This window comes from Callionymus lyra, chromosome 16, assembly GCF_982586985.1.
Source record: "Callionymus lyra chromosome 16, fCalLyr1.hap1.1, whole genome shotgun sequence".
NCBI classification, from domain to species: Eukaryota; Metazoa; Chordata; class Actinopteri; order Syngnathiformes; family Callionymidae; genus Callionymus; species Callionymus lyra.
The window spans coordinates 25,160,339-25,180,610 of NC_141833.1; the positions used below are offsets into that span (position 1 = coordinate 25,160,339).

The 20,272-nt window shown below is 46.2% G+C and overlaps 1 protein-coding gene across 1 annotated transcript; it reads right to left on the reverse strand.

Annotated features, from left to right (window-relative positions):
- Positions 1-4,755: 4,755 nt before the first annotated feature.
- Positions 4,756-18,201, reverse strand: rb1cc1 (RB1-inducible coiled-coil 1). Its single transcript, XM_087810597.1, has 23 exons — positions 17,914-18,201; positions 16,100-16,229; positions 15,902-16,028; positions 14,936-15,106; positions 14,667-14,869; positions 14,171-14,585; positions 13,938-14,108; positions 13,688-13,872; positions 13,430-13,616; positions 12,725-12,806; positions 12,596-12,660; positions 12,435-12,538; positions 12,244-12,370; positions 10,305-12,181; positions 10,001-10,184; positions 9,823-9,931; positions 9,474-9,726; positions 6,745-6,796; positions 6,643-6,690; positions 6,485-6,543; positions 6,307-6,434; positions 5,322-5,392; positions 4,756-5,254 (listed from the first exon to the last, which is right to left on the reverse strand). Exons 2-23 carry the CDS (start codon positions 16,168-16,170, stop codon positions 5,177-5,179), a joined length of 4,767 nt encoding a protein of 1,588 aa, XP_087666723.1. The 5' UTR covers positions 16,171-16,229; positions 17,914-18,201; the 3' UTR covers positions 4,756-5,176.
- Between the last annotated feature and the right edge of the window lie 2,071 nt (positions 18,202-20,272).

Genomic DNA, 20,272 nt, shown 5'->3' on the forward strand with positions numbered 1-20,272 from the left:
GTGTTTTGTCGAAGCTGTTCTGTTGACGCTCCGTCATTTGAAGATTACTCGCCGCACAAAGCTTGTTTATTTACCATCAGAAGATACACAACTTGTGGCTCATCTTCAGATGAAGCAACAAAGGCCACAGATCCGAGTGCGTGACATTCTTAGAGAATCGCGTCTGACATCATTTCACATTAACTTAATCTAAACCTTGATTTAGCTTCGCAGCAGATGTTGACGAGCAGAGAAAAGATTCTGGAGCTTCTTTGAGACGCAGATGATGCCATTGAAGTGTGTATTAGCAGAACAATCTGTGTGTGTGTGTGTGTGTGTGTGTGTGTGTGTGTGTGTGTGGAGTGTGTGTGTGTGTGTGTGTGGAGTGTGTGTGTGTGTGTGTGGAGTGTGTGTGTGTGTGTGTGGAGTGTGTGTGTGTGTGTGTGTGGAGTGTGTGTGTGTGGAGTGTGTGTGTGTGTGTGTCTGTGTGTGTGTGGAGTGTGTGTGTGTGTGTGTGGAGTGTGTGTGTGTGTGTGTGTGGAGTGTGTGTGTGTGTGTGTGTGGAGTGTGTGTGTGTGGAGTGTGTGTGTGTGTCGTGTGTGGAGTGTGTGTGTGTGTGTGTGTGGAGTGTGTGTGTGGAGTGTGTGTGTGTGTCTGTGGAGTGTGTGTGTGTGTGTGTGGAGTGTGTGTGTGTGTGTGGAGTGTGTGAGTGTGTGTGTGTGTGTGTCTGTGTGTGTGTGAGTGTGAGTGTGTGTGGAGTGTGTGTGGAGTGTGTGTGTGTGTGTGGTGTGTGTGTGTGGTGTGTGTGGAGTGTGTGTGGAGTGTGTGTGAGTGTGTGAGTGTGTGTGAGTGTGTGTGTGAGTGTGTGTGTGTATGTGTGTGTGGAGTGTGTGTGTGTATGTGTGTGTGTGGAGTGTGTGTGGAGTGTGTGGAGTGTGTGTGTGTGAGTGTGAGTGTGTGTGTGTGTGTGTGTGTGTCTGTGTGTGTGTCTGTGTGTGTGTGGAGTGTGTGTGTGTGTGTGTGTGGAGTGTGTGTGTGTGGAGTGTGTGTGTGTGTCGTGTGTGGAGTGTGTGTGTGTGTGTGTGTGGAGTGTGTGTGTGGAGTGTGTGTGTGTGTCTGTGGAGTGTGTGTGTGTGTGTGTGGAGTGTGTGTGTGTGTGTGGAGTGTGTGAGTGTGTGTGTGTGTGTGTCTGTGTGTGTGTGAGTGTGAGTGTGTGTGGAGTGTGTGTGGAGTGTGTGTGTGTGTGTGGTGTGTGTGTGTGGTGTGTGTGGAGTGTGTGTGGAGTGTGTGTGAGTGTGTGAGTGTGTGTGAGTGTGTGTGTGAGTGTGTGTGTGTATGTGTGTGTGGAGTGTGTGTGTGTATGTGTGTGTGTGGAGTGTGTGTGGAGTGTGTGGAGTGTGTGTGTGTGAGTGTGAGTGTGTGTGTGTGTGTGTGTGTGTCTGTGTGTGTGTCTGTGTGTGTGTGTGTGTGTAAAATGAAAATGACTCAAAAGTTTTGAACAGATTTGATTGAAATTCTCTGGATTTGTGTTTATTTATGTCAGTTTGTCGTCCTGTTGTCGTCGCGAGGCATCAGTGAGCCTCGTGTAGATGAAGCTTCATGAAGCGTCGTCTTCATGAAGCTTCATCGAGGTTTGAGTCAGAAAAGAAAACATTTCTTGGTTGTTGGTTCAATCCTGTGTTTTCTTCTCTGGATTCAAGTGTTGACGCTAGATGTCGCTGTCGGTGAGTTGAAGCGTCTTATTTAACTGAGAGCGCCCCCTGCTGACTACAAATGAAGCTTCATTTTATTTCCACTGGTGAAGAAACGTCTCATTTTCCTCAGAAGTTATATTTATTGTTATGTTTTCAATAATAACAAACAAGAAATAAAAGTTAAACAAACACTTCAATGTTTACGTCTTATATTTGAGAATAGTTTGTTGCTGCGGACGTTTACTTATTTACCTTAATATATCATTTATTTATTTATATATATATATCATTTATATATATATATATATATATATATATTTATATATATATATATATGTTCGTTTTTATCTTTGTGAATATATTTGTTTTATTTGATGATTTTCTTTATCAAATGTCCGTTTTATTCCGGCGACCATTTTGAAAACATTTGTGAATCTTCACCTGAAGAGACAAACATTATTTCTATTAAATCTACATTATTTATGGTTTCCTTCTCTATCGTCTCCAACAAACCTGAGCCAACATTCAAACGTCTCTCCGGAGACGATCAGCTTCAGAGTGACGAGCGGCTCGGAGAAGTTTCACAGACGTTCACAGTCGAACACACACGTTCACAGACGTTCACAGACGTCCACAGACGTCCACAGACGTCCACAGTCGTTCACAGACGTCCACAGTCGAACACACACGTTCACAGACGTTCACAGACGTCCACAGACGTCCACAGACGTCCACAGTCGTTCACAGACGTCCACAGTCGTCCACAGTCGTTCACAGACGTCCACAGACGTCCACAGTCGTTCACAGACGTCCACAGTCGTCCACACACGTTCACAGACGTCCACAGTCGTCCACAGTCGTCCACAGACGTCCACAGTCGTTCACAGACGTCCACAGACGTCCACAGTCGTTCACAGGCGTCCACAGACGTCCACAGTCGTCCACACACGTTCACAGACGTCCACAGTCGTTCACAGACGTTCACAGACGTCCACAGTCGTCCACACACGTTCACAGACGTCCACAGACGTCCACAGTCGTTCACAGACGTCCACAGTCGTCCACACACGTTCACAGACGTTCACAGACGTCCACAGTCGTCCACAGTCGTTCACAGTCGTCCACAGACGTCCACAGTCGTCCACAGTCGTTCACAGTCGAACACAGACGTTCACAGTCGTCCACAGTCGTCCACAGTCGAACACAGACGTCCACAGTCGTTCACAGTCGTCCACAGACGTCCACAGTCGTCCACAGTCGTCCACAGACGTCCACAGACGTCCACAGTCGTCCACAGACGTCCACAGTCGTCCACAGACGTCCACAGTCGTCCACAGACGTCCACAGTCGTCCACAGTCGAACACAGACGTTCACAGTCGTCCACAGTCGTCCACAGTCGTCCACAGTCGAACACAGACGTTCACAGTCGTCCACAGTCGAACACAGACGTTCACAGTTGTTCACAGACGTCCACAGACGTTCACAGACGTTCACAGTCGTTCACAGACGTCCACAGTCGTCCACAGACGTCCACAGTCGTCCACAGTCGAACACAGACGTTCACAGTCGTCCACAGACGTCCACAGTCGTCCACAGTCGAACACAGACGTTCACAGTCGTCCACAGTCGAACACAGACGTCCACAGTCGTCCACAGACGTCCACAGTCGTTCACAGACGTCCACAGTCGAACACAGACGTTCACAGTCGTCCACAGTCGTCCAGTCGTTCACAGACGTCCACAGTCGAACACAGACGTCCACAGTCGTCCACAGACGTCCACAGTCGTCCACAGACGTCCACAGTCGAACACAGACGTTCACAGTCGTCCACAGACGTCCACAGTCGTTCACAGTCGTCCACAGTCGTTCACAGACGTCCACAGTCGAACACAGACGTCCACAGTCGTTCACAGTCGAACACAGACGTCCACACACGTTCACAGACGTCCACAGACGTCCACACACGTCCACAGACGTCCACACACGTCCACAGTCGTCCACAGTCGTTCACAGTCGAACACAGACGTCCACAGTCGTTCACAGTCGAACACAGACGTCCACAGACGTCCACACACGTTCACAGTCGTCCACAGACGTTCACAGTCGAACACAGACGTCCACAGACGTCCACAGTCGAACACAGACGTCCACAGACGTTCACAGTCGAACACAGACGTCCACAGACGTCCACACACGTTCACAGTCGTCCACAGTCGTTCACAGTCGTCCACAGTCGTTCACAGTCGTCCACAGGCGTCCACAGTCGTCCACAGTCGTTCACAGTCGAACACAGACGTTCACAGTCGTCCACAGACGTCCACAGTCGTTCACAGTCGTCCACAGACGTCCACAGTCGTTCACAGACGTCCACAGTCGAACACAGACGTCCACAGTCGTCCACAGTCGTTCACAGTCGAACACAGACGTTCACAGTCGTCCACAGACGTCCACAGTCGTTCACAGTCGTCCACAGACGTTCACAGTCGAACACAGACGTTCACAGTCGAACACAGACGTCCACAGACGTCCACACACGTCCACACACGTCCACAGTCGTTCACAGTCGTCCACAGGCGTCCACAGTCGTCCACAGTCGTTCACAGACGTTCAGGAGGCCCAGCAGCTCAGCTCAGCAGGGGTCCATAAACATTTGTCCAGTGCACGAGCTGCGGCTGCCAGACCTCCGTCGAATGTTGTTGTCGCATATTTTGTCGTTCAGGCCTGAGATCGTAGGAATCACACCATCAATTTCCCGCCGAGCGTCCAAATGTGACAACAGGCTTATGCTAAATGGAGCAAACAGAGCTAAACATTGTTAAAACACCCCGAGACCCACATGCTAGCAGCGCTGGAGCCGCGAGACCCCCCGCTGTGAACTGGGAAGCGCCGGAGCTTCTCCTCCACCAGGGCCGACGTTCTTGGGCCTCGATATGAAGCCGTTTGAAGTGTGTTTCCTGCAGCCGCGCGCCAGCGTCTCCGCAATTAAATAAATGTGCCATATTATGGTCTGTTCCACGGCGACGCGCTCCCCCGACGACCGCGAGGCGCTCTGGGTGGAGAACAAAGGTCCGGGCGAGCAGCAGACTTGAGAGCATTTATTGTTTCTATTTCCACGCGAGTCTTTACATGTTTCATGTCCTGGTTTCATCAACAGAAGCAGGTGGTCTTCAAAGTGCAGGTTGAAGATCGGTGAGTAACAAACATTAACTAGTTTCAACTACAACATTTACCTGGAGAAAGAAAGCGATGCATGCCTGAGCCTCAGAACATCTGATCAGGATCTATATGGATCAGGATCTAGAGTCACTTCCACAGATCCACTCGTGCTTCGTTCGTGCCGGTCACGTGACGCGTCCCGGGTCACGTGACGCGTCCGGGGTCACGTGACCCGCCGCGTCCTCGTGATTTGGTCCATGATAATCAAACGAATTAAAACAAACTAAAACAGAGATGAACGTCTGGACGATGATCAACATTTTTACATCAGATCTTCGGTTCTTCTCACACTCGTCTGTTCCAAGGAACTGCTTTGACTCGGTAGAACTTGGTCCCCAGAGGAACCTTGAACCTGTTCTGGGCCTGGAGCAGAGACACACGTTAGTGTTGTGTTGTTGTTGTGTTGTTGTTGCTACATCTACACACTCACCTTCTTCGCTTGACAATATTCTTTCTCCATCACCTTCCCCAACACCCACGGTCGCCGTGACGACCCTGAAGCTGCAGGAAAACATTGAGATTTTATCTCGTTGAAGCAGATCTTAGTTTCTTTTCTATTGTTTCATTTCTATTGTTTTTTAGTTTCATTTCTATTGTTTTTTAGTTTAATTTATATTATTTAATTTCTATTGTTTTTTAGTTTATTTTCTATTGTTTAATTTCTATTGTTTTTTAGTTTCATTTCTATTGTTTCTTTTCTATTGTTTTTTAGTTTCATTTCTATTGTTTTTTTAGTTTAGTTTAGTTTCTATTGTTTTTTAGTTTAATTTCTATTGTTTTTTTAGTTTAGTTTCGTTTCTATTATTTAATTTCTATTGTTTTTTAGTTTCTTTTCTATTGTTTAATTTCTATTGTTTTTTAGTTTCATTTCTATTATTTAATTTCTATTGTTTTTTTGTTTATTTTCTATTGTTTTTAGTTTCATTTCTATTATTTAATTTCTATTGTTTTTTAGTTTCATTTCTATTATTTAATTTCTATTGTTTTTTAGTATCTTTTCTATTATTTAATTTCTATTGTGTTTTGTTTCATTTCCATCGTTTCTTTGTTTAATTTCTATTGTTTAATTTCTATTGTTTTTGGTTTCATTTCTATCGTCTCTTAGTTTCATTTCTATTGTTTCATTTTTTATTGTTGACAAACATTTACAAATAAATAAAAAATTTAAAACCTTTTGCTAATAATTGAAATGATACAATTTAAATCATTCAAACAATATTTTAAATAATAAAATCTATTTACACAAGAAAAACTTTATTAAGACTTTGAATAATTTGAAGATCAATTGAAGATGTTTTACATTAAAAGACTTGTTTTATTTCATTGATGACATTTTAAACAAATACTAACATCAAGATGTTCTTCAAAGTCGTTACAAACCTCACGTGTGAAACTATTCAAAGGAAGGTTCTGACCTGGTTTCAGGTCCAGCGCGGTCAGAGACTCGGAGTGGAGGAAGTACAGGGTCGGACCCACGGTGAACAGAACGTAGTTGTCGTGTCGCTCGTCCAGGATGATCAGAACCAGATCTCCCACCTGGAAGCTGAAGAAGACCACGTTGGATCGTGAAACATGCGACACTGACTTTCTTACTCTCTGATGGCGATTTTGTCCGAGTGGCGCGAAGACACCGAAGACATGCTCTGAGACATCTAGAGACGAGAAGACGAAACATCCCATGAGCCTTTACTGCGTGATGCTACTGCCACCTAGTGGCGCCGCCGGGAATGACACGCGTGAGTTCTACTGACCAGTCTCTGGCTGAGGCGCTTGTTCTCCTCCTCCTTCATGTGGAGCGTCTGAGGAAGACACAGTGAGAACATGTTGGACCTTCAGCGTGACATGATATTTACCCGCTCCAGCAGAAGAATCCTCTGCTTCTCCTCCGACACCAGGAAGTTTTCTCTGCAGACGAGAGTGAAGTTAGGACGTGAAGTCAGGACGTGAAGTCAGGACGTGAAGTTAGGACGTGAAGTTAGGACGTGAAGTCAGGACGTGAAGTTAGGACGTGAAGTTAGGACGTGAAGTTAGGACGTGAAGTTAGGACGTGAAGTAAGGACGTGAAGTTAGGACGTGAAGTTAGGACGTGAAGTTAGGACGTGAAGTAAGGACGTGAAGTTAGGACGTGAAGTTAGGACGTGAAGTTAGGACGTGAAGTTAGGACGTGAAGTTAGGACGTGAAGTTAGGACGTGAAGTTAGGACGCGAAGTTAGGACGCGAAGTTAGGACGCGAAGTTAGGACGCGAAGTCAGGACGCGAAGTCAGGACGCGAAGTCAGGACGTGAAGTCAGGACGCGAAGTCAGGACGCGAAGTCAGGACGCGAAGTCAGGACGCGAAGTCAGGACGCGAAGTCAGGACGCGAAGTCAGGACGCGAAGTCAGGACGCGAAGTCAGGACGCGAAGTCAGGACGCGAAGTCAGGACGCGAAGTCAGGACGCGAAGTCAGGACGCGAAGTCAGGACGCGAAGTCAGGACGCGAAGTCAGGACGCGAAGTCAGGACGCGAAGTCAGGACGCGAAGTCAGGACGCGAAGTCAGGACGCGAAGTCAGGACGCGAAGTCAGGACGCGAAGTCAGGACGCGAAGTCAGGACGCGAAGTCAGGACGCGAAGTCAGGACGCGAAGTCAGGACGCGAAGTCAGGACGTGAAGTCAGGACGTGAAGTAATGACGTGAAGTAATGACGTGAAGTAAGGACGTGAAGTTAGGACGTGAAGTTAGGACGTGAAGTAAGGACGTGAAGTAAGGACGTGAAGTAAGGACGTGAAGTCAGGACGTGAAGTCAGGACGTGAAGTCAGGACGTGAAGTCAGGACGTGAAGTCAGGACGTGAAGTAAGGACGTGAAGTTAGGACGTGAAGTCAGGACGTGAAGTCAGGACGTGAAGTCAGGACGTGAAGTAATGACGTGAAGTAAGGACGTGAAGCTAGGACGTGAAGTCAGGACGTGAAGTTAGGACGTGAAGTTAGGACGTGAAGTAAGGACGTGAAGTAAGGACGTGAAGTTAGGACGTGAAGTTAGGACGTGAAGTCAGGACGTGAAGTCAGGACGTGAAGTCAGGACGTGAAGTCAGGACGTGAAGTAATGACGTGAAGTAATGACGTGAAGTAAGGACGTGAAGTTAGGACGTGAAGTTAGGACGTGAAGTCAGGACGTGAAGTAAGGACGTGAAGTTAGGACGTGAAGTCAGGACGTGAAGTTAGGACGTGAAGTTAGGACGTGAAGTAAGGACGTGAAGTAAGGACGTGAAGTTAGGACGTGAAGTTAGGACGTGAAGTCAGGACGTGAAGTCAGGACGTGAAGTCAGGACGTGAAGTCAGGACGTGAAGTCAGGACGTGAAGTAATGACGTGAAGTAAGGACGTGAAGTAAGGACGTGAAGTTAGGACGTGAAGTCAGGACGTGAAGTCAGGACGTGAAGTCAGGACGTGAAGTCAGGACGTGAAGTCAGGACGTGAAGTCAGGACGTGAAGTCAGGACGTGAAGTCAGGACGTGAAGTCAGGACGTGAAGTCAGGACGTGAAGTCAGGACGTGAAGTCAGGACGTGAAGTCAGGACGTGAAGTCAGGACGTGAAGTCAGGACGTGAAGTAAGGACGTGAAGTCAGGACGTGAAGTCAGGACGTGAAGTAAGGACGTGAAGTAAGGACGTGAAGTAAGGACGTGAAGTAAGGACGTGAAGTAAGGACGTGAAGTTAGGACGTGAAGTCAGGACGTGAAGTCAGGACGTGAAGTCAGGACGTGAAGTCAGGACGTGAAGTCAGGACGTGAAGTCAGGACGTGAAGTCAGGACGTGAAGTAAGGACGTGAAGTTAGGACGTGAAGTCAGGACGTGAAGTCAGGACGTGAAGTCAGGACGTGAAGTCAGGACGTGAAGTCAGGACGTGAAGTCAGGACGTGAAGTCAGGACGTGAAGTCAGGACGTGAAGTCAGGACGTGAAGTAATGACGTGAAGTCAGGACGTGAAGTAATGACGTGAAGTAAGGACGTGAAGTAAGGACGTGAAGTTAGGACGTGAAGTCAGGACGTGAAGTCAGGACGTGAAGTCAGGACGTGAAGTCAGGACGTGAAGTCAGGACGTGAAGTCAGGACGTGAAGTCAGGACGTGAAGTAATGACGTGAAGTAAGGACGTGAAGTAAGGACGTGAAGTTAGGACGTGAAGTCAGGACGTGAAGGTAGGACGTGAAGTTAGGACGTGAAGTTAGGACGTGAAGTAAGGACGTGAAGTTAGGACGTGAAGTCAGGACGTGAAGTCAGGACGTGAAGTCAGGACGTGAAGTCAGGACGTGAAGTCAGGACGTGAAGTCAGGACGTGAAGTCAGGACGTGAAGTCAGGACGTGAAGTCAGGACGTGAAGTCAGGACGTGAAGTCAGGACGTGAAGTAATGACGTGAAGTAAGGACGTGAAGTTAGGACGTGAAGTTAGGACGTGAAGTAAGGACGTGAAGTAAGGACGTGAAGTTAGGACGTGAAGTAAGGACGTGAAGTTAGGACGTGAAGGTAGGACGTGAAGTCAGGACGTGAAGTCAGGACGTGAAGTTAGGACGTAAAGTTAGGACGCTAAGCTTCAGCCGTGTGGACTCACTGGACGGTCACCATGCTCGCCTCCACCGCCGAGTCGATGTTCTCGTCTTCTCCAGCCGCCAGTCGCTCGGGGTCGGAGCAGGCGAACGGAAGAACTTCCGCCGCCGACGCGCCGCAGACGTCCAGAGGCGACGTGTTGCTGAAGAAGGTGGAGGACAACAGCGAGGTGCTGCGCAGGCGGTTCAGTTCCTCCTCCAGATGCTTCTTCTCTTGCATGACACTTGCACGGTCCTCGGAGAGCTTCTCGATCAGAGCTGGACATGAAGAAGTGATCGTGAAAACATCTCAGATCTCAGCTTCAACACCTTCAGCTCCGATGATATCTCAGAAAAATCAATCTTCTCGCTCACCTTTGTCCTTCTCCTGTTGCTGAGTGACCTTCTGCAGCTTCTCCTTCAGCTCGCTGATGATCTGCTCCTTCTTCAGCCTCTCCCGGGTGAGGACGGTGTTGAAGTTAGTCTGAGCAACACAAGACAAACGCCATGACGTGACCAACTAGTGCAAGGTCGTCGTCCACGCTGCTCTAACCTGCTGCTCTGCGATGAGAGACGTCTTCAGGTTCTGCATCTCTTCGTTCTTCTTCTTCTCCAAGTCGTCCATCCTGGTCTGCAGCGAGTCTTTCTCCTGCTGCAGCTCCTGAAGGGCAGAGTCCAGCGACCGAGGCGTCTCCACGTCCCTGCTGCCCTCAGAGTGAGACGCCAAACTGTCGTCGCTGAGAACACAGGAAGATCTGAAGGTGAAGGTCTGAAGACCAACTTCAGCCAACATGCGTCTCTCTCTGAGGGTCACCATCATCACACCATCATTCACACGTGAGGAAACCAAGATTTACCGTGAGGATGTTTTGACTTCCTTCAGCTCCAGTTGAAGTTCAGACAGTTTCTTCTCCATCACTTCCTTCTGCTGCTGCAGAGCTTCTGAAGACGTTTCCTTCGAGGATCTTTCTGTTCGTTCCTGCTCTAAACTTTGGGTTAAAAGTTCATTTTCCGTCCGCAAGTTCCAGATGGTCGTGGTCAACTCTTGCTCCAGCTCTTTGAAACCTCTACTCAGAGCTTCTTTTTCGTCTTTGATTGAAGACACCAGATGTTCCAGATCCTGCCTGAGCTTCTGCATCTGCTCCTCATGGATCCTGGCAGCGTCCTGAGTCTGCAGCTGTAGAGAGGAGATCTCGCTGCGCAGCACGAGGGTCTCTTCTTCATATCGGTCCACCAGCTCTGAGATGCAGTGGTCCTTCTCCATCCTCATGAGGCTCCTCAGCTCAGCCAGGTCCACCTCGTACTCCTCGTCTTTGACCCGGAGCTGCTCTTTGACGTGCGTCAGCTCCTCCGTAAGGTCGGCCGTCTTGGCCTCCACCTCAAACCTCAGAGCCTCCACGTTCTGCAGCTTGGTCTCCTCCAGCAGGACCCTCATGTCCTCTGCTTCAGACTCTTTGAGCGCCAGCTCCATCTCCATCTTGCAGCGTAACTCTGACAGTTTCAAGCTCCCGCTCTCCAGTTCCTTCAGCTGCTCTTGCTTCTCTCTCATCAAGGTGGTGCAGTGAGTCGTTGCTTCATCCAACTTGGATTCATTTACAGCCACCAGCTTCTCCAGAGCTTCTCTATTCTCCTTGATCATGGTCTCCACCTCGGCTTTATGCTTCAGCTGACGGTGTTCCATCTCTTTCAGGTGCACCTGCTGAGAAGCCACAAGTTCCTGCTGGACCTTCTCTCGGCTGCGTCGCATCTCTTCATGCAGATCATCCACCTGACTGCTCAGAGAGTCTTCCACAGTTGACAGATTTTTGATCTTCTCAGCCTGGTCGCTGATTAACTTCTCCATGTTCTTCACCTTGTCCACCAGGCTGCTCTCCTCCGTGGTCCATCGTATCTTGTCGTTCTCCAGCTGAGTGAGTTCTTTCTGTTTGCGCTCCATCCGTCCCTCCAGGTCCAGCATGGCGTGCTGCACGTCCCTCACGATGTCCTGGTTGACCTGCTTCTCTTCTGTGAGTGAGCGAAGCTGCTCCTCAAACCTCTGCTGGAGACTCTGAACTTGACTCTCGTGCTGCTGCTTCAGAGCCCCTTCCTGGGTCAGACACAGGCCGTCCATGAAACCAGCCACGTCTGTGCTAATGCTGCGCAACACTGCACCATAGTCGCTCTGCTCCCGCAGCACCAGACCCCGCAGGTGTCTCAGGTCGTCCTTCACGCTCCTCAGGTTGGACTGAGATTCCTCCAGCGCCGACTGGTACCTCTCGATGACTCCATTGAGGACGCTGATGCGGGAGTTCTCGCGCTCCAGCGTGGTCGTGTCCTGCATGCGCTTGTTGTCGATGGCGTTGATGACGGAGGAGTACAGCGACTCCACCATCATGTCCGGGCTGGTGGGGTCACTGATGGGGTTCGGGGACATCACGTTCTCCTCGATCACAAACTCGTTGACGGCAGACATGAAGTCAGATTCGGGGCTTTCCACCAGAGAGTCCAGGTCCAGCGAGCCCTGCTGCAGGACCGGGTCCATGTTGGGGTGGCCGATGGTCTCGAAGTCGAAGGTTTGAGCGTCGATGCTGTCGGGAGACAGGTCCTCCAGAGGAGCCGGGACAGGAAGTGGCTGGCTGCCGGGCGGCAGGTTGAGGGTGGCGGGGGCCCTGGACGAGGTCGTGGAGGCAGGTAGACTCTCTGTGGACTGGGGCGTCAAGGGGGTGGATCTCTGTGCACTTTGACTACAAGAGGCCTTTGAAACAAGATGGTGAGCGTGAGTCCAACATGTCAGACACGAGACTCGAGGCGAGTTACCTTTTGTTCGCTCAGCAGGTCCGTGATGGTCCGAGACATCTCATCCAAACTCTGTGCAGCTTGAACCAGTTCTTGGAGCTTCACCACGTGACTGCTCAGAGGCTCCAGGTCGCACATCGTAGGAAGCCTGAGGAGAAACAAGACATGTAAACATCAAGGACCAGACAACAGTCGCTCAACACTCGACTCACATGAGGAAGTGCTGCACCTCCACAGGACAACAGGACTTCAGATACTGCAGGTCTTCAACCGAGATGTCTGGAAGTTCGTCATCAAACCTTCTTGGTTTCTGCGTCTAAGTGTCGAAACAGAGGTTAAATGAAGCCAGCAGACGGCGGTTCAGGTTACTCACACAAAACGTCAAAGGATGCCACGAATCAAGTCCTCGAAATAAACGATTCCTCAGGAAAGACGTTCCTGAAAATAAGATAAGAAATCAGACTCTTCATCATTGAGCTTTTCACTCAACGTCAACACTCACGAAAGAGTTTCCCGAAAGACTCCCTTTTGAACCTCTCCGCCTTGTAGAGCTGTCGGCCGTCCTTCACCAGTGCGCTGGCCCACTACACATCCGGGACACAACAGCATTACTGAACAACCCTGAGTCGAGGGACCTGACCGGATCCTTCTGGTATCTACTGATCAACTCTGGTGTCATTAAACATCAACTAGTATCAACTCTGGTGTCATGTAGTGAACGTTCTTCAAGACGCAGTAACTTCTCATCACACCATGTTTTAATTATTACTTTATAAAGTTGCTCTGAAATCTGGACGAACGAGAGGTTACGAGAGTCCATGATGACGCAATAGTGGCTTCACTCCTCCTCCAGCTGTAAATACACTTTGTTTATACAACGAGTCCCTTGGAGGTGGAGACCATTGACGACGCGCAGTGACAAACCTCCATGCTTGACCAATCACAGCACACACACACACACACACTAAACTGTCGTCACTGGGAACATCTCTGTGGACAGACTAGATACATCCATCAAGCTGAGGAGAGACGTTGACCTAGAAACGGACTAAAATTCTTCTACAATCAAAAACGTTCAACATTTTTTAACATCAAAGGTTCCTCATCATGTCAGGAGAGATCGTCAGTCCATGTTTAAATGGAGTTGGAAGAATAAAAACTCAGAGTACCAAAGGACTCGCAGGTGAACACCGGTGACTGCACTGACCTCTCTGTAGTGATGTCGGAACATCTTCCTCCTCACCACCTCCACCACAGCCAGGCAGTACATCTGAGGGACGGTGCTGAGGGCGTCCACCACCCGGATTCTCTCCACCAGCTCTGTCAGAAGTCGGAGCAGAGCCTGAAGTTTCTCACTGTCCTGGTCGGCTCGAAGCATGACGTAACAGCACCATCTGTTGGTGAGGAGGCACCAGTCAAACACAGCTCATGGGCTACAACGATGGAGAAGAAAAAGGTTCAGTACTGGAGTCGAATTTTGAGGTTGTCGGCAAGTTCTTGTTTGCTGGTGGTGCATTTCTTCTTGATGTCCAGCAGCTTCCTGTGGTTGTGCAACATGATGACCAGCTGGCTGGCGTGACTCTGACACAGATCAGGCAGAACCGACGTGTCCTTCAGGTTTTCCACACGCTTCTGATTGGCCAGAAATCCCTGTGCAGCAGAGTCACCACATGAACGTCAGAGGAACACGTCGGGCTACATTTAGTTTCTTCTACCTGAGAAAGTTCCTTTTGTTCGTTCACCAGCCCCTTACAACTGGCAATCATCTGGTCGAGGGTGCACAGCCTGCCCTCCAGCCCGTTGATCACCTTCATCTCCTCACTATCTAACTTGGGAATCGTGTCATGGCAATCCGACAGGAAAGGTTGTATGATACTCGGGTCCAGCTGGAGAATAAATCAAAGTTATGTATAATGTATATGGTATATATAGTGTAGATTGAACTCACCCTTTTAATTGAATCAAAGCACTTCCTCACGACCGACTCCACGTCGTTGGGTCTGTCTTGTATGTTGATCCAGTCCAACAGTGAGACGTTGAAAAGGGGTACGTTGGCGTTCTCTGACGTGCCGTCGTCCAGCAGAGCTGCTCTCAGTCCACCACTGACGGCCATTTCCTCCGCAAACTGGTCACCGGTCGACTCGCAAGGAGCCGCTTCCGAAACCGAGAAGGACGTCTGTGGCTTGCAGGGCTTTGTGATGTTGGGGGTGGAGAGTATCGAGTCTGTGGATTTTTCTTCTTCGGTGTCGTCCGAATCCTTAACGGGAGTCGAATCGGATTTTTCTAAACTCTCTCTGTAGCTGTGTCTGGTCAAACATTCAAGTAAAGGGATCCTTGCCATGACAAACACAGCAGCTCCCAACCTGGAGGAGAAGCAAAGTGTTAACCCTCGTCTCAAGTGCGGAGGAAAGGTGCTGCGTAAATAAATCAGTAAAGGAACTTGCTTTGTAAGTTTAAACTTGATTTCCTCCAAATCCTGTTGGTAGTTTGAGTAAGCAGAGTCAAATTTCAAGAGCAACTTCTGATAAGACAGTTTGCAGTCGTCCAGATTGGCCAGGATAGCGGTCCATCCTTGGTGCTGGAGGTGTTGGTCGTGAACCAGGCGTTCACAACACGAGCTGAGTTGGTTGGCAACATCAAACATTTCCTTCAAGAAAGAGAAGACATGGAGACTCATTGGTTGCTGGACAGCAGCAGATATAGCAGATGTTACCAGAGCCAGTTGTGTTCGAGAGGTGACGGTGTGGAAGACGGCCGGCATCAGCAGCGAGCCCTCCACCTTCACCTCGATGTCTCGCTCCACGGAGGTGGTGGTTTTGGGAATCGTTGGATTTTGTTTGGACAGAATCATTTCTTTGTTGAACAGGAAAATGGGATTTGTTTCCTTGAGAAGAAGAAAATGTTTCTTTTAAAAAAAAACCAGTTCATCAATGAGTTTCACTTGTACATTAAAATATATGAAGAACTAGGGCCTCATGTACTAAGGGGTTATACGCACAAAAAATAGTGCTGAGCCAACTTTAACGTCAAAGTCCATTTGTATTAATACTGAAAAGGAAGTACAAAGTACATAATTGGCGTACGTCCGGATCAGCTGCTCAGATGCACGTCAGTGTTAATAACTGTGTATATAGATCATAAACATTTACACCGGAGCTCGTATGCACTATTTAAATGTAAGTATGTGATCCATGTCAGAAATGTTAAAACAAACAAATATAAACTGTTAATCCAGTTTATATTCATGTTTTCATTCGTTTGTTCTGATAGCGGTGAGAAAAATCACGGACTCTGCATCATTTAAATATGATTTCAATATGTAAATGAGGGCGTGGAAAGGGACGAACAAGTCTGCGATTTATTCACATCGATTGGGATGAACGAAGGAAAGGTGCTTAAATTGGTGTCGCGCACAGATTCATACATCCGAATATTTTTGTGTTTCCATATTTAGTAGAAGTTGTTTAATTGTTCAGGCTTTTCCTTGATTTTCCTTGAACTCCTGTGTTGTTCTCAGTATTATCTTGATCTTTAAAGTATGTACTTTTTTGAGTATTGTTTTGATTGTTTAAGCGCTTTGTGACCCTGGTCTGGAAAAGCGCTATATAAATAAATATTACTTACTTACTCCATGAGGCCCCTGGTTTATTGAGGAAGGTAGTGAAGAACAGGAACTTACGGTGCCAGCACTGTAGCTGCAGACTCGTCTCTCTGCTGCCATACATTCCCCTCCATTGACAACCAGGACTTGGTGTTGAATTGAAATTTTGTATTTGGCTTGAATGGCATTTTTAAGCTCCAGGACACTGAGGAAAGGAAGACATGCTCAGACACCTGAACAACAACAAAGACACTGTAACAAAAATAGATGACTTACGTTTGGACTGTGAGGTCGGTGTGAAACGTCAACGTGCTGCCATTGTTGACCTGGAACACGTACAGCTTCATGTTGATTCCACCAGGGTTCGCCCCCTTGACTCGTGCTCATTCAGTCATACAGGGCCACCCTAGAAAACAAAGGCTACATCTTAAGGCCTTCATTCTTCTTATGGTCAAATGAGCAGCAGTCAGAGGCACGAGCAGGTGACATGTGATGTACACTCAAGACAATCATCACGTCTATGGATTAAACCGTTGGAGGAGACAAAAGAAATGCTGGTCCAACAGACTAGCATTAGCGAACCATCTTGTATTTGTAGAAGGTAAATGAAGTTTCATCAAGCAATGACCAACATTTCTCCTCCAGATCAGGGCTGCAACTTTAAGCAGTTTCTATCCCTTCATCCACACAGTAGACATCAATATTCACAGTATGTTTCAGTCAAGAAGAATAACCTGAAGGAACTCGCTTCCCTTCCATGCCTCCAGTCTGAGCACCGACACACTGGCCCACATGTCCTTACTTATTCTTTCAACTTTCTACTTGCACATGTGTAATAGAGTCGGACGCCTTTTTTCTTTGCTCTGTGTTCTTTTGTGACTCCAAGTTTCTTGTGTAAGGACTCGTCATTCTCCAGCTGGAATCACTTGCCTTTAATACTGCGATACTATCACTGCAGGCCTGACCAGGAGGAACAAGAAATACTGTTGGAAATCTTTTTTATGGACGCTTTAACTCACAAGGTATGATAGTTTAACTGCAAAATGATCAGAGAAAAACAAGTTGTTCCTTCACTGCAAACTTGTGGTTGTGGTTTAAAGATGTAAATATAGATTTGCCTTCAGGATAAACAAGGCTCGTGAAATTCTGTTAACAACTGTTGTCTAAATTAGTGACGGTTATTAGTAAAGATCTTTCTAGACCAGGATCACAGAGCGCTTTCAAAAAATCTAAAGAAAATCAGGGAAAAACACAAATAAGAATGCAAGTAAGTCAGCAAACTATATTTATAGAGCGCTTCACTGAGATGGTTCCAGAGCTTAGGAGCAACAGTCTGGAAGGATTTCTCTCCTCTGGTCCGGAAGTTCAGGAACCATCAGTAGATTCTGATCCACAGACCTCAGAGCCCGAGCTGGGGTGTAAGTCTGGATCAGATCATGAAGGTCTGACCATGAATAGATCTGAAAGCAGGTTTACACGTCTATGGTGCAGTGAAGGAGTCGAAGAGACGTTTCAGGAACAAAAAAGAAACCAAAAACCTTTTCACCACAACCAGCAGAGATATGGCTACAAAAACACAAAGTCACGCAGAAGTTCAAGACGACCTCAGAACAATAACAGATACTTCCTGCGGATCCATTTAACTGAAGCATTTCCCAGTTTGTGGTTTGTGTCGTTTCTTAAACTCACTAAACAAGTTGATACTGTTTTGTTTTCGCTTCGCTTGTTGTCCTGAACAACAACAACAACAACAACAACAACAACAACAACAACAACAACAACGTCTCAGTTTCACAATCATTGATCCTCGACTTTTTCTTCATCACACCTGGAAGGCCTCGTGTTTCGAACGATTACAACAACAACAGCTAACCGAGCAGCTAGTTAATAATAACCGAGCAGCTAGTTAATAATAACCGAGCAGCTAGTTAATAATAACCGAGCAGCCTCGGCTAACACAGCTGTTGCTAACGTCGAGACATTTCAACACGAGAAGTCTCGTTTTCTAAGCTGTCATGTCTCGACCTGAAGGACGAGTGTCGAGCGAGACTCGAGGAGACGAGCGCGTGTGTTCGGGGGTCTCAGCTCACCTCGCATCGCCCCTCCTGGTTCCCACCTCGCCTCAGCGGAAGCTAGCTAACAAGCTAGCAGGTGAGCTAGCTAGCTAACCTGTTTTAGCTCAGCAGACATCGAGCTAGCTTTAGCTTAGCATGCTGTGGAAACACTTAAAGCGTGATTATTGACACACTGGTGTCATGTTGACGCGCGCACGGCCTCTGGATCGACGCGCACGGACGGACTCGGAGAACTTGTCGAGTTAATCTGGAGACTCGAGCTAAACATGAGTAGCTGTTGTTGTCATCCGTGACGAGCGACCAGTGAACGATCTGCTCGCTCGACCCACAGTGACGTCACGCACTCGAGAGTCGAGTCACTGGACGGAGAGACGTTTGTTTACGTAGTTATTTAAGAACAAGAATGATTTAGAAACTACACGAGTTCAGTAACACGTTTAAAAGATGAGGCGAGCAACAACATGTGTGTATATGTGTGTGGTTTATGAATAATGTGTGTGGTTTATGAATAAAGTGTGTGGTTTATGAACAAAGTGTGTGGTTTATGAATAAAGTGTGTGATTTATGAATAAAGTGTGTGGTTTATGAACAAAGTGTGTGGTTTATGAATAAAGTGTGTAGTTTATGAATAAAGTGTGTGGTTTATGAACAAAGTGTGTGGTTTATGAATAAAGTGTGTGATTTATGAATAAAGTGTGTGGTTTATGAACAAAGTGTGTGGTTTATGAATAAAGTGTGTGGTTTATGAATAAAGTGTTTGGTTTATGAATAAAGTGTGTGGTTTATGAACAAAGTGTGTGGTTTATGAATAAAGTGTTTGGTTTATGAATAAAGTGTGTGGTTTATGAACAAAGTGTGTGGTTTATGAATAAAGTGTTTGGTTTATGAACAAAGTGTGTGGTTTATGAATAATTTGTGTGGTTAATGAATAAAGTGTTTGGTTTATGAATAAAGTGTGTGGTTTATGAACAAAGTGTGTGGTTTATGAATAAAGTGTTTGGTTTATGAACAAAGTGTGTGGTTTATGAATAATTTGTGTGGTTTATGAATAAAGTGTGTGGTTTATGAATAAAGTGTTTGGTTTATGAATAAAGTGTGTGGTTTATGAACAAAGTGTGTGGTTTATGAATAAAGTGTTTGGTTTATGAATAAAGTGTGTGGTTTATGAACAAAGTGTGTGGTTTATGAATAAAGTGTTTGGTTTATGAATAAAGTGTGTGGTTTATGAACAAATTGTGTGGTTTATGAATAAAGTGTTTGGTTTATGAACAAAGTGTGTGGTTTATGAATAAAGTGTGTGGTTTATGAATAAAGTGTGTGGTTTATGAATAAAGTGTGTGGTTTATGAATAAAGTGTGTGGTTTATGAATAAAGTGTGTAGTTTATGAATAAAGTGTGTGGTTTATGAATAAAGTGTGTAGTTTATGAATAAAGTGTGTAGTTTATGAATAAAGTGTGTAGTTTATGAATAAAGTGTGTGGTTTATGAACAAAGTGTGTAGTTTATGAATAAAGTGTGTGATTTATGAATAAAGTGTGTGGTTTATGAATAAAGTGTGTAGTTTATGAATAAAGTGTGTGATTTATGAACAAAGCGTGTGGTTTATGAATAAAGTGTGTGGTTTATGAATAAAGTGTGTGGTTTATGAATAAAGTGTGTGGTTTATGAATAAAGTGTGTAGTTTATGAATAAAGTGTGTGATTTATGAACAAAGCGTGTGGTTTATGAATAAAGTGTGTGGTTTATGAATAAAGTGTGTGGTTTATGAATAAAGCGTGTAGTTTATGAATAAAGTGTGTGATTTATGAATAAAGTGTGTAGTTTAGGAATAAAGTGTGTAGTTTATGAATAAAGTGTGTGATTTATGAATAAAGTGTGTAGTTTATGAATAAAGTGTGTAGTTTATGAATAAAGTGTGTGGTTTATGAATAAAGTGTGTGGTTTATGAATAAAGTGTGTGATTTATGAATAAAGTGTGTAGTTTATGAATAAAGTGTGTGGTTTATGAATAAAGTGTGTGGTTTATGAATAAAGTGTGTAGTTTATGAATAAAGTGTGTGGTTTATGAATAAAGTGTGTGGTTTATGAATAAAGCGTGTAGTTTATGAATAAAGTGTGTAGTTTATGAATAAAGTGTGTGGTTTATGAATAAAGTGTGTGGTTTATGAATAAAGTGTGTAGTTTATGAATAAAGTGTGTAGTTTATGAATAAAGTGTGTGGTTTATGAATAATGGTGTGGTTTATGAATAAAGTGTGTAGTTTATGAATAAAGTGTGTGGTTTATGAATAAAGTGTGTGGTTTATGAATAAAGTGTGTAGTTTATGAATAAAGTGTTTGGTTTATGAATAAAGCGTGTAGTTTATGAATAAAGT